General features: G+C 40.7%; 2 protein-coding genes across 2 annotated transcripts; both read left to right on the top strand.

Annotated features, from left to right (window-relative positions):
• The first annotated feature begins 368 nt into the window (after nt 1-368).
• On the top strand, nt 369-1,404 carry LOC122450582 (olfactory receptor 52I2-like). The gene has a single exon (XM_043482935.1). It carries the CDS (start codon nt 430-432, stop codon nt 1,402-1,404), a length of 975 nt encoding a protein of 324 aa, XP_043338870.1. The 5' UTR covers nt 369-429.
• Nucleotides 1,405-11,972: 10,568 nt separating this feature from the next.
• LOC122450182 (olfactory receptor 52I2-like) lies at nt 11,973-12,978 on the top strand. Its single transcript, XM_043482388.1, has one exon. It carries the CDS (start codon nt 11,994-11,996, stop codon nt 12,963-12,965), a length of 972 nt encoding a protein of 323 aa, XP_043338323.1. The 5' UTR covers nt 11,973-11,993; the 3' UTR covers nt 12,966-12,978.
• The last annotated feature ends 461 nt before the right edge of the window (nt 12,979-13,439 follow it).

Genomic DNA, 13,439 nt, shown 5'->3' with positions numbered 1-13,439 from the left:
ACACACTTGGTATAGTTTATAAGGCCATGAACAAGAAACACATGATTGAATACAACAAAGTCATAGGTATGGTACTGGAATGATCAGTTTAGGTCCCTCAGAGGTAAGCACAGATGAGAGCCTATAAAAGCTCTGAAGGTACCTAATTTAGTTTTGTCATGAGATGGGGCAGAAAGTAGAAAAGACTATCCAAAGGAGGTAACTCATGGTCTTTGAATAGTGATAGAAATTCGTAAGGCAAATAATACTGAGAATGATGGAAGGTGGAGCAGGAAAACTTTGTCACATGTCAGTTCCTTAAACCTGCGGCCCACTAAGTTGAGAATAATAATAGGCTCTTTTAACACCAGAGCTGGGAACACGTCTTACAGGATTGCATCCTTTTCTTTTCTAATTTTATACATTAACAGGAAAGCAGTCTCATCTGTGATGATGGAGTCACCCTACAACCATACAACGGAAGCCCCTGCCACCTTCATCCTGGCGGGTATCCCAGGTCTGCAGTCTTCACATCTCTGGCTGGCTATCTCACTGAGCATCATGTATACCACAGCCCTGTTAGCAAACACCCTCATAGTGACTGTCATCTGGATTGATTCCATGCTACAGGAGCCCATGTACTGCTTCCTGTGTGTTCTGGCTGCTGTGGACATGGTTATGGCCTCCTCGGTGGTGCCTAAGATGGTGAGCATCTTCTCCTCAGGAGACAACTCCATCACCTTTAATGCTTGTTTCACTCAGATGTATTTTGTCCATGCAGCCACAGCTGTGGAGACGGGGCTGCTGCTGGCCATGGCTTTTGACCGCTATGTGGCCATCTGTAAGCCCCTACACTATAAGAGAATTCTCACACCTCGAGTGATGCTGGGAATGAGTGTGACCATCACCATCAGAGCGACCGTATTCATGACTCCATTGAGCTGGATGGTGAGTCATCTGCCTTTCTGTGGCTCCAATGTGGTTCTCCATTCCTACTGTGAGCACATCGCTGTGGCCAAGTTGGCTTGTGCTGACCCCAGGCCCAGTAGTCTCTACAGTCTGATTGGTTCCTCCATTATTGTGGGTTCTGATGTGGCGTTTATTGCTGCCTCCTACATCCTGATTCTCCAGGCAGCATTCAGTCTCTCCTCAAAGAATGCTCAGTTAAAAGCATTAAGTACGTGTGGTTCCCATGTAGGGGTTATGGCTCTGTACTACTTACCTGGGATGGCATCCATCTATGTGCCCTGGCTAGGGAAAGACATAATGCCTGTGCACATCCAAGTGCTGTTAGCTGACTTGTATCTGGTCATCCCACCTACCTTAAACCCCATCATCTATGGCCTGAGGACAAAGCAAATACGAAATCGAACATGGAGCTTGATGACGCACTGCCTGTTTAACCACTCCAACTTGGGTTCATGAATACAAGTCTCTTCAGACTTTGAGCATTCTAGCCAATCCAAAGATGCTTTAGTTAACCTGGAAGGTCTGGTTCACCTGGCACTAAACAAGTTCTAAGAGAAAGCTATAAGGGTATCTTTGCTTCAGTTCAGTTCAGTACAGTCGCTCAGTTGTGTCTGACTCTTTGCAACCCCATGGACTGCAGCACACCAGGCCTCCCTGTCCATCACCAATTCCCAGAGTTTACCCAAACTCATGTCCATTGAGTCAGTGATGCCATCCAACCATCTCATCCTCTGTCACCCCTTCTCCTCCCACCCTCAATCCTTTCCAGCATCAGGGTCTTTTCAAATGAGTCAGTTGTTTGCATCAGGTAGTCAAAGTATTGGAGTTTCAGCTTCAACTTCAGTACTTCCAATGAATATTCAGGAATAATTTCCTTTAGGGTTGACTAGTTGGATCTCCTTACAGCCAAAGAGACTCTCAAGAGTCTTCTCAGACATTACAGTTCAAAAGCATCAATTCTTCAGCATTCAGCTTTCTTTATAGTCCAACCCTCACATCCATACATGACTACTGGAAAAACCATAGCTTTGACTAGATGGACTTTTGTTGGCAAAATAATGTCTCTGCTTTTTAATATGCTGTCTAGGTTGGCCATAACTTTTCTTCCAAGGAGTAAGCATCTTTTTATTTCATGGCTGCAGTCACCATCTGCAGTGATTTGGGAGCTCCCTCCCCCCTCCCCACCCCAACGCCCCACCCTCCACCAAAAAAAGTCTGTCACTGTTTCCACTGTTTCCTCATCTATTTCCCATGAAGTGATGGGACCAGATGCCATGATCTTGGTTTTCTGAATGTTGAGGTTTAAGCCACTTTTTCACTCTCCTCTTTCACTTTCATCAAGAGGCTCTTTAGTTCTTCACTTTCTGCTATAAGGGTGGTGTCCTTTGCATATCTGAGGTTATGGATATTTCTCCTGGCAATCTTGATTCCAGCTTGTGCTTCATCTGGACCAGCGTTTCTCATAATGTACTCTACACAGAAGTTAAATAAGCAGGGTGATAACATACAGTCTTGATGTACTTCTTTCCTGATTTGGAACCAGTCTGCTGTTGCATGTCCAGTTCTAACTGTTGCTTCCTGACCTGCATACAGATTTCTTAAGAGGCAGGTAAGGTGGTCTGATATTACCATCTCTTTAAGAATTTTCCACAGTTTGTTGTGATCTACACAGTCAAAGGCTTTGACATAGTCAATAAAGCAGAAATAGATGCTTTTCTCTTGCTTTTTCGATGATCCAATGGATGTTGGCAATTTGATCTCTGGTTCCTCTGCCTTTTCTAAAACCAACTTGAACATCTGGAAGTTCATGGTTCACATACTGCTGAAGCCTGGCTTGGAGAATTTTGAGCATTACTTTACTAGCGTGTGAGATGAGTGCAATTGTGTTAGTAGTTTGAGCATTCTTTGGCATTGCCTTTCTTTGGGATTGCAATGAAAACTGATCTTTTCCAGTCCTGTGGCCACTGCTGAGTTTTCCAAATTTGCTGGCATATTGAGTCCAGCACTTTCACAGGATCATCTTTTAGGATTTGAAGTAGCTCAACTGGAATTCCATTACCTCCACTAGCTTTGTTTGAAGTGATGCTTCCTAAGGTCCAGTTGACTTCACATTCCAGGATATCTGTTTCTAGGTGAGTGATCATACAGTCTTGATTATCTGGGTCATGATCTTTTATTGTGTATTCTTGATCTTTTGTGTATATACACAAGATCTTTTGTGTATTCTTGCCATCTCTTCTTAATATCTTCTGCTTCTGTTAGGTCCATACCATTTCTATCCTTTATTCTGCCCATCTTTGCATGAAATGTTCCCTTGATATCTCTAATTTTCTTGAAGAGATCTCTAGTTTTTCCCATTCTATTGCTTTCCCCTATTTCTTTGCACTGATCACTGAGGAAGGCTTTCTTATCTCTCCTTGCTGTTCTTTCAAACTCTGCATTCAAATGGGCATATCTTCCCTTTTCTCCTTTGCTTTTTTCTTCTTTTCTCAGCTACGTGTAAGGCTTCCTCAGATAGTCATTTTGCTTCTTTGTATTTCTTTTTCTTGGAGATGGTCTTGATCCCTGCCTCCTGTACAATGTCACAGACTTCCATCCATAGTTCTTTTGGCACTCTATCAGATCTAGTCCCTTAAATCCATTTCTCACGTCTACTGTGTAATTGTAAGGGATTTGATTTAGGTCATACCTGAATGGTCTAGTGGTTTTCCCTACTTTATTCAGTTTAAGTCTGAATTTGGCAAGAAGGAGTTCATGATCTGAGCCACAGTCAGCTCACTGTCTTGTTTTTGCTGACTGTATAGAGCTTCTCCACATTTGGCTGCAAAGAATATAATCAATCTGATTTTGGTATTGATCATCTGGTGATGTACATGTGTAGAGCCTTCTCTTGTGTTGTTGGAAGAGGGTGTTTGCTATGACCAGTGTGTTCTCTTGGCAAAACTCCATAAGCCTTTGGCCTGCTTCATTCTGTACTCCAAGGCCAAACTTGCCTGTTACTCTAGGTGTTTTTTGACTTCCTACTTTTGTATTCCAGTCTCCTATAATGAAAAGGACATCTTTTTTGGGTGTTAGTTCTAGAAGGTCTTGTAGGTCTTCATAGAACCGTTCAACTTCAGCTTCTTCAGCATTACTGGTCTGGACATAGATGTGATACTGGTCTGGGCATACTGTGATACTGAATGGTTTGCCTTGGAAATAAACAGAGATCACTCTGTTGTTTTTGCGACTGCATCCAAGTACTGCCTTTCTTTGCCTAACTGTTCATTTTCTAGCAAGGACCAATGAAATGATAAATTATCTGACAACTTTAATGGTTTCAGTCAACTAGTATCTGAAACGTAGAGTTTAGGCAGAGATTATAGATTTGGAGATTTCCTTTCCTTAGCTTCTGACCTGCATTTTCAGCTTAGTATCCTACTAGTCCCTTTGCAAAAGAAGTCAAGGTTGCCCCATACCTGACTAATTTTCTCACAAACTGTACATCTGATGAATTCCAATTCCACTACTAGGTGGAACTAGTAGTAAAGAACCTGCCTGCCAAATGCAGGAGACATGAGAGACATGGGTTTAATCCCTGGGTCGTGAAGATCCCCTGGAAAAGGAAATGGCAACCCGCTCCAGTATTCTTGCCTCAAGAATCCTACAGACAGAGGAGCCTGGTAGGCTACAGTCCATGAGATCACAAAGAGTTGGACACACTTGAAGTCACTTTGCACACATGTATCTCTCCTCATGTAATTATATGGAAGCAACTGTTCATATATATGACAGTGACCTCTGTGCATTGATGAACCCACTGAACTTGGCTCATGTGCTCATACCTTGACAGAGTCCATGTCCAGTGAAGATGGATTCTGGTTTATCTGAGAAGGTGTAAACTTGGAATCACTGATGGTAGCCATTTTCTAACACATGAACTTGGAACTCTTTCACAGTAGAAGAAGCAAATTAGGAAAATGGTATAAAGAAACTATCTGGCTCTCTGGCCCCAGTTCATTTAGAATACCTAGGTACATCCCTGTTATTAAGTTCTACAAGATATACCTCTATATTCTTCTAATATACCCTCTGTTGTTAAGCTAGTTGGAATAAGGTACTAATCACCAGCTTTTTGTTTCTAAGCAACAGAAATTTAGGCAATGTGAGTTTGTCTTTATTTCCCCCTTTCAGAAAGTTTTAAACTGAATAGTCGGTATATGTTATAAGAAAGAGATTTCATATATAATAGATATGTCTATATATTTGACTCTGTTACATTAGAAAATCTTAATAAAATATAATTTTATAATAAGTGCTGATGAAAAATTACTGTATCTGAGTCTTTATCGTCTTTCTACTGACGGGAAAACAAACCCTCTAATTTATAGAGGGTACTGAAGATTAAACTAAAAATGAATAGAAATTACATAAAACAACATTTGACATACTGTATATACCTAAAAATATACCCAATAAAATTTTAATTTCATAATTTTAAGGGGTATTTGTAGGCACCATTGAAACTGTGAAAGTGAAGTGAAGTCGCTCAGTCATGTCCGACTCTTTGTGACCCTGTGGACTGTAGCCTACCAGGCTTCTCCATCCATGGGATTTTTCCAGGCAAGAGTACCAGAGTGGGTTTCCATTTCCTTCTCCAGGGGATCTTCCCAATCCAGGGATCAAACCCAGGTCTTCTGCATTGCAAGCAGACACTTTACCCTTTGAGCCACCAAGGAAGCCCCTAATGTAGATCAGTATTCATGTAGTAACTTTTCCAAAGAGATTTGATACTTAACAACTTAGTAACCATACATTTTGCTAACATTTATATTATTTACTTCCTTAGAATGTTTTCTTTTTCTGAAAATCAAAGAAGTATGAATCCATCCCTAAAAATCATAATGAGTTTCCATCTGCTTGCAACATCATAACATAAAACCAAATCAAGACAGTGACATGGTTAAGTATATTTGACAAGATTTACATTTTGACAAATCATACTGTTCTGTTTCCACATGCAACCCACTGACTTGGCCACATCCATTAAATTAAAAAAAAAATTATTAGATGCATTAAAGAATCTGATGGCAAGCAACAAAGGGATAGTCCAGCCAGCACTTAAAGCAGAGATTTCTTGCTGGTATTTCCATTAGAAGCCTATCTGCCAGCTTTGTGTTTCTTTCACTTTGGAATTCACTGAAGCCAGCCAAGACCCACTGCTAGTACTCAAATACTGAACTTCACACTTCCAAAAGTGGACTGGTTCTCCGCCATGGCTACCCCAAACAGAAAGCCCTGTGCTTCTCCCAATATATTCAAATATGACCCCTGACCTATTATATAAAGCAACATATGCTCATTTAACTATAAACTGGGACCCACAGTAGACTCTCAGTGTTTGGATTTTTTAGAGATTACAACCAATCCTTCTTGAAAAAAAAATGGAGATTAGATTTTCTGCAAGGAGTTGGGAACTCAGGGATTCTTGGCCTTTGTCTCCACCTTTTGCAGGACACAAGCATTTTACCCTTTGAAAAGCTTTCCCCCTCAAGGCTCAGGCATTGCATCACTTGGTTTTTCTGCCAGTACAATATATGGATGGGCAAAGCTCATTCCTATCTTCCAGTGAATGATCACATTAAACTGCAGGTACAGCCCTAGGCACTCCAGGAGCAGTGCAGCTTCTACCCTCCACATGGCTACCTACCTCTTCCCCTTCTGGACCACTTTTGTAATTAGTCATTAAATACATTTTTGAATGGGATTGTAATTAAATAACATTCAGTCTTTCATGCCCCTATGTGGCAAGAAGAGGTTATTTTTGTTTTGATTCTAGGCATATGAATGAAAAGTTCCCTCACTTAAATATTTATATATGCACACACACTGCCAGACTGCAACTGCAATGGTGAATCAGACACAAAAGGTTCTTGTTCTTTGGTTTTTTGTTTGTTTTTTTCACAGTGTCCATACATTTTTATCAGAATACACAGTCATTAAGCATTATCTGTGACTGCTTTCTTACCACAAGACAGAATTATGTAGTTATATTGGAGACTATGTTACCCACAAAACCTGAAATATTAAGATACTTTAGACAGAAACTTCACTGACCCCTGTTCTAGATCAAAATTTTAATAGTTATGAAGGGAAATCAATTGGAATTTCACGTAATATATAGATTAAGAAGAAACAATATCTTTTCAATATTGAATCTTATCAAAGGACAAAATATATTTCACTTATTTAGATTTCCTTTCATATCTCTTAGTAGCATTTTATAATATTTTTCCATCTAGTTCCTGTATATTACTTCTATTAAATTTATTCCTGGAATTTTTGGTGTTGTTTTTGTAAATACAGTGTTAATGGGATCTTTTCTTATACTGTGTTTTTTCCCTGTATCTGTGACTATGTGTATATACTTTCTTTATTAAAAAAATTAAAAATATACATACTCATTATAAAAAGGGATCCTCATTCTTAGAAGAGAAGTATAAACAACTACCCTAGAGGAAAGAATTTTCATACACTTAAGACCTTTTATCTTCTTGGCTGGTCTTGAAAATCAGACATTATGATAACACATAATAGGTTTAACCTTAATTCTTTTAACAAGTAATCATAACATACAAATCAGCTTATAAACAGAAAAGCAAACAACCCAAAGATTACATTACAAATGAAGCCATTCCATTCCTTAATTCATTCAAGATTTTAATGAATTCACCTAATAATCTTCATTTTCCAGGAACCTTCCAAGATTTGTCTTAATAAAAGCACAAAAAGAACACCACTGCTTTGGCCCCTGGCATGCCTGCTAAGTTTCCATGGACATAACTGGAAGCACTTCCTACAGATCCATTTCTCCACTCAATGCACACTACCCCAGGGAGCCACCCTCCCACACACAAAAAACATGTTCCCTCTAATATAGAATTGTCAACGCTTTGCCAGGACCAGTGTGTGACTTACCAGTTCATTCCCTTCCAGGCAGATGATGGAAAGCTCTCCTCTTCTGCTGCTAATAATGTTCAAGAAGTAATTTCGAGGCACGGTGGGCAGAATGAGTTTATTTCTCTATTTTGGCCTGGTTCACCTACTTCATATGTGAACAACCAATACAATTAAGGTAGATTTTTTTTTCACTATTCTTCATTATCAGATTTATTTTCCTTCTGCCTGTACCTAACCTAGTATCTAGTTTGTTGCCAAATCCTAACTCAACAGTCACTACCTTCAAACTTAAAACTATGTCAGAGGTTGCGTTACACAGCATCAGTGTGTATACATAATACATAATGTATATATTGCAGCCCCTGCAACAGGCAAAGCCCATAGTTCTCATATACTTGCCTCACAGTTTGTTTCCAGCACAACCATTCCCACATCATATTTTAAAGACCTGTGATGAATGATTTTTATCGCATACAACAATCACTCTAAAGGGCCAATTGCCTAACTATATAGTCTTAATTCTCCTTCATTATAATATATGGCATTTTGTACCTAGTCCTATCCTTTCTCTCCACAATTCCCTTCTGTTTTCCTCCTTTTGTCATATATTTAGAAGAAAGGAAGGCAGAATACTATGTAGTTATCAGAATCATGAAGTACAAAGACCCAAACTTTAGCCTAAGGAGATTGTGAGTGAGCTTTCCTTTCAGTGCATTTGTTTTACATTTTTCAAAATCGAACTAATCTTGGACCTTTTGTTTTCCTTTCAGAATACACTCTGTATTCTTCTAACTCTTAAGTATCCTCTGAGGATCTGGAGAAACAAAGACTCTTTAACCATTAGGCATCTGCATGTTCCTACAATCTGGAACACTCTGGGGACCACAGCACAAACAAAAATCAGTCTCTGGAGAAGTTACAGTGTTTGGCTGCTGGGCAGAGGCCAGGGAAAGCTGGGGTGTCCAGGGGAAAAGCAGGGTGATAGAGAATCTACAGGGGGAAGAGGACTCTTAATGGGAGGTCTCTGAAAATGACAAAACTCCTCACCATGCATCCATGTTGTTCATATATGATCTCATATTGCTTGTCCTGAAGGATCTTATATAAATCCCCTTTCTTTTGAGTGGAAGAAATGTGGACAACCAGAGGAAGTCAAATAGAGAAAATTCCAGGCATGTGGGTAACTGACCTGGGGACTGGGTGTTGGGCTTGAAGTCTCAAAGCCAGAGCCATCCTAGATAGGAGGATATAAGCTCTCAACCCCACTAAAATGGGCTAGTCAGGGCTGGTGGGTACTGCTGATAGCAAGTTCACATCCTGGAAATCATGGGACAACTGGGGAGAGAACAGGAACAGGAACACATGACTATTTTGATTTAAAGCTGAGAGAGGAAGGGGTTAGTCTAACTTTGTGATAATCGAGACAGCGTTTTCAGGGACCAGGGGAATTTGAGAGAATAGAAACTGAACAGTAGGGCTTATTAGGAGCACGTGCTTTTTGTCCTAGAGAGGGGAGGCATTGGTTTATCATAAACACAAAGGCTTCATTTGAGTAAATTATGCATTCCTGCTTTTACCTTTAAGACAATCTTCATTTGAATTGAGTATTTTCAATCCTGTAAATAGGAATAATAATTCTCACCTATTCTTTGATTTCATTATTGAATTAAATGATTGTCTAAGTTCTTCTTTAGTAATTCACTCTCCAGCTCTTCATGTGAATGTCTCTGTAGAGTTGCAGGCAGAGGCAGGTTGTGGGCTGGAAATGTTTTAGAAAAACTTGGCCATAACATGAAGAAGAGTGCACCTCAAGAACCAGGAAGCAATTGTATATCTTGATCTGGATAGTAGCCATGGGTTATGCTCACGTCCTCACAGATAAAATTTTATCAACTGTCTATTTTACAGTATGTATATTTCAATAAAAAATTAACCCCAAAATATGAGACCAAGAAGTAATGTTAAATGTTTTGGATAGGGTAAGTAAAATTTAAGACTGAAAGCACTGGATTGAAACAGTGAAAAGTGTTGATGGACTGAAAACATCCTATCAACATGTCACTGATAGAGATCATCGTTGATCTTAGCAAAAAATTTTTCAGTAGCAATAGACTGAAGAGTAAAATAATAAGAAAAAAGGACCAACCAGACCAAATGTCATTGGAAAGGACTAACAAGATATGTAAATGTCTAGCAGTGCTAATCAAGAAGAAAAAGTAATGAGGGAAATGAAGCCTCAAGGGAATGAAAGGTAGGACCTGCTACAAGTTGGAGAGATGGGCAGGCACCAGCTGACTGTCCTCAGAAGAAAAGTGGCTTTATACAGAGCAGGGATGCAGAGGGAAAGATCTGGGATCAGAGGTGGGTGGGGGGAGGAGGCAGTATGGTTCCTCAACCTCATTTTTTATTCTTTAAGGGATAATGCTTAACCTTGAGTCTGTGGCATCCAGGAAACACACAGCAATCTTAAAGATGTACTGAATAAGTCTTTTTCAGTCTGTACTATCAGTCTACTTCAAAAGGCTTTCCCTTCTCTTCTCATGATCTATCACCCAGTGGCTAGACACAGCAAGGTTCTCTGACCATGAAAACAGATAGTTTGGCCACCTGATATGAAGAACTGACTCACTGGAAAAGCCCTTGATGCTGGGAAAGATTGAGGGTGCAAGGAGAAGGGGGCGACAGAGGATGCGGTGGTTGGGTAGCATCAACTCAATTGGCATGAGTTTGAGGAAACTCCTGGAGATAACGAAGGACAGGGAAGCCAGACAAGCTGTAGTCCATGGGGTCACTAAGAGTCGGACACGACTTAGCAACTGAACAACAATTACTTTATTCAGTCTGTTCCATTATAAGGCATTTCTTATGTTTAGTGTTTTGTTTGTCTGTTTCAATGAAGACCATGGTTTGCAATCATATTCTTGAAATTTGACTTTTTAAAAAACGTATGAGGTCTCTTGTAAAGGCTGCTGTTGGTAGCTAGGTGTGGGGTCAATCAGTGGTAGGCTCTCCAGGCAGCTACTGGAAGGGGCAAATGCATGTCATATGGTTAGCATTGAGAACCACGTAAATGTTGGTCTAACATTTGATTAACATGCTTGGTTAACAGGAGAATATGCTACAGTAGCTGATGGGATTTTGAGGCCAGTACTGTCAATCTGATTGACCCAATTTTTCAGGAAGAATCCAAGCCTAATGAGAAACAATCAGAAAGAATCAAGTAAAGGATTTCCAAGGATATGGAAAGGTCTCAGCCTGAAAGCCTCTTCCTGAGGGGACGGACAGGATGTTATAAACAGCGGTCTAGTCTTAAGACTTGGCAAGTAAGCACTCTTTATTTAAGGTTGCCTGGACACCTGGGATAGAGTTCTTGGGCTTTACTTGAGTATTGTAAAGTCAACATAGTCACACAATATCCATGTGTTTACCCACTAGCCTGAGGCCTTGAGAGATCCAGTATTAGGGCAGTAAGCATTTGAGGAGGAAAAGATGCAGTATGCAATGTGTTTAACCTCAGGAAGTTCATTGTTTCATTCAACAATGATTAAATATTAGGAACTTACCATACAGAGATTAAAAAAAAAAAAAACTCTTTCCTCTGATTTCTCATTCATTCAACTGTTTGCTATGATGAGTACACATATTTTCTCTTAATGGATCTGGGCAACAGAACTCTGGGTCACACACTTGGTACAAGTTATAAGGCCATGGGCAAGACACACATAATTGAATGAAGTCCCAGGCAGAGTACTGGAATGGTCAATTTAGATCCCTCAGAGGTCAGCATAGGAGATTCCATAAGTTCCTAAGTTACCTAATTTAGTTCTGGCAGGGGCTGGGGGAGGTGGTAGAGAAGAAAAGACTTTCCAAAGGAGGTAGTTCATGAGCAGGCTTTTGAAGAATGAATAGAAATTAGTAAGGCAAAGAATACTGAGGAGGATGTAAGGGGGAATAGGATAACTTTGTCACATGTGGATTCCTTCATCCTGTGGTGCGCTGAATTGAGAATATAATCAGGCTTTCCTAACATCAGAGCTGGGAACAATCTTCTGGGATTGCATTCTTACCTAATTTTATACATTAACAGGAAGGCAGTCTCATCTGTGATGATGGAGTCACCCTACAACCATACAACGGAAGCTCCTGCCACCTTCATCCTGGTGGGTATCCCAGGTCTGCAGTCTTCACATCTCTGGCTGGCTATCTCACTGAGCATCATGTATACCACAGCCCTGTTAGCAAACACCCTCATAGTGACTGTCATCTGGATGGATTCCATGCTACAGGAGCCCATGTACTGCTTCCTGTGTGTTCTGGCTGCTGTGGACATGGTTATGGCCTCCTCAGTGGTGCCTAAGATGGTGGGCATCTTCTCCTCAGGAGACAACTCCATCAGCTTTAATGCTTGTTTCACTCAGATGTATTTTGTCCATGCGGCCACAGCTGTGGAGACGGGGCTGCTGCTGGCCATGGCTTTTGACCGCTATGTGGCCATCTGTAAGCCCCTACACTATAAGAGAATTCTCACACCTCGAGTGATGCTGGGAATGAGTGTGACCATCACCATCAGAGCTATTGTATCAATGACTCCACTGAGCTGGATGGTGAGTCATCTGCCTTTCTGTGGCTCCAACGTGGTTCTCCATTCCTACTGTGAGCACATCGCTGTGGCCAAGTTGGCTTGTGCTGACCCCAGGCCCAGTAGTCTCTACAGTCTGATTGTTTCCTCCATTATTGTGGGTTCTGATGTGGCGTTTATTGCTGCTTCCTATATCCTGATTCTCCAGGCAGTTTTTGATCTCTCAAAGAATGCTCAGTTGAAAGCATTAAGCACATGTGGCTCCCATGTGGGGGTTATGGCTCTGTACTACCTACCTGGGATGGCATCCATCTATGTGGCCTGGCTGGGGGAGGACATAGTGCCTTTGAGCACCCAAGTGCTGTTAGCTGACTTGTATCTGATTATTCCTTCAACCTTGAATCCCATCATCTACGGCCTGAAGACCAAGCAAATACAGAATCGAACATGGAGCTTGCTGACGCACTGCCTCTTTAACCACTCCAACTTGGGTTCATGAACACTTTGCCTGTTGAGCCCTTGAAGATTCCAGACAACTTCAAAGATGCCTTAGAGTTCTGTGGATCTCATTTGGTTCACCTGGTAGCATAGAAATTCCAAGATGAAACTGTGGAGGGTATTTTTGCCTACCTTTTCAATTTCTACCACGGATGTAAGTGAAATAATTTTCTGACAATGCTTTTTATGGTTTCAGTCACCTAGAAACTGAATCAGATATAAGTTTGGTGGAGAATATAGAGCTGGGATTTTTCTTTGCTTAGATTCTGACCAACATTTTCAACTTAGTATCTGACTGGACCCTCTGCAGAAGAAACCAACTGTTGGGTCCCCCATACCTGACTGGTTTCCTCACAATTGTTCATCTTGTGTGATTATGTGGAAGTAACTGTTAATATATAGGCCACTAACCTCTGGCCATTGATCAATCCACTCAACATGGGTCACATGCTCACACCTGGACCAGGGTACATCT

The sequence above is a fragment of the Cervus canadensis genome, chromosome 11, assembly GCF_019320065.1.
Source record: "Cervus canadensis isolate Bull #8, Minnesota chromosome 11, ASM1932006v1, whole genome shotgun sequence".
Classification (NCBI taxonomy): Eukaryota; Metazoa; Chordata; class Mammalia; order Artiodactyla; family Cervidae; genus Cervus; species Cervus canadensis.
The sequence above is the reverse complement of the archived record's forward strand: the minus strand, read 5'-3'. Positions and strand labels throughout refer to the sequence as shown.

Coding starts and splice junctions, on each gene's coding strand:
- LOC122450182 (XM_043482388.1), top strand. CDS start 11,994: ATGATGGAGTCACCCTACAACCATACAACGGAAGCTCCTGCCACCTTC.
- LOC122450582 (XM_043482935.1), top strand. CDS start 430: ATGATGGAGTCACCCTACAACCATACAACGGAAGCCCCTGCCACCTTC.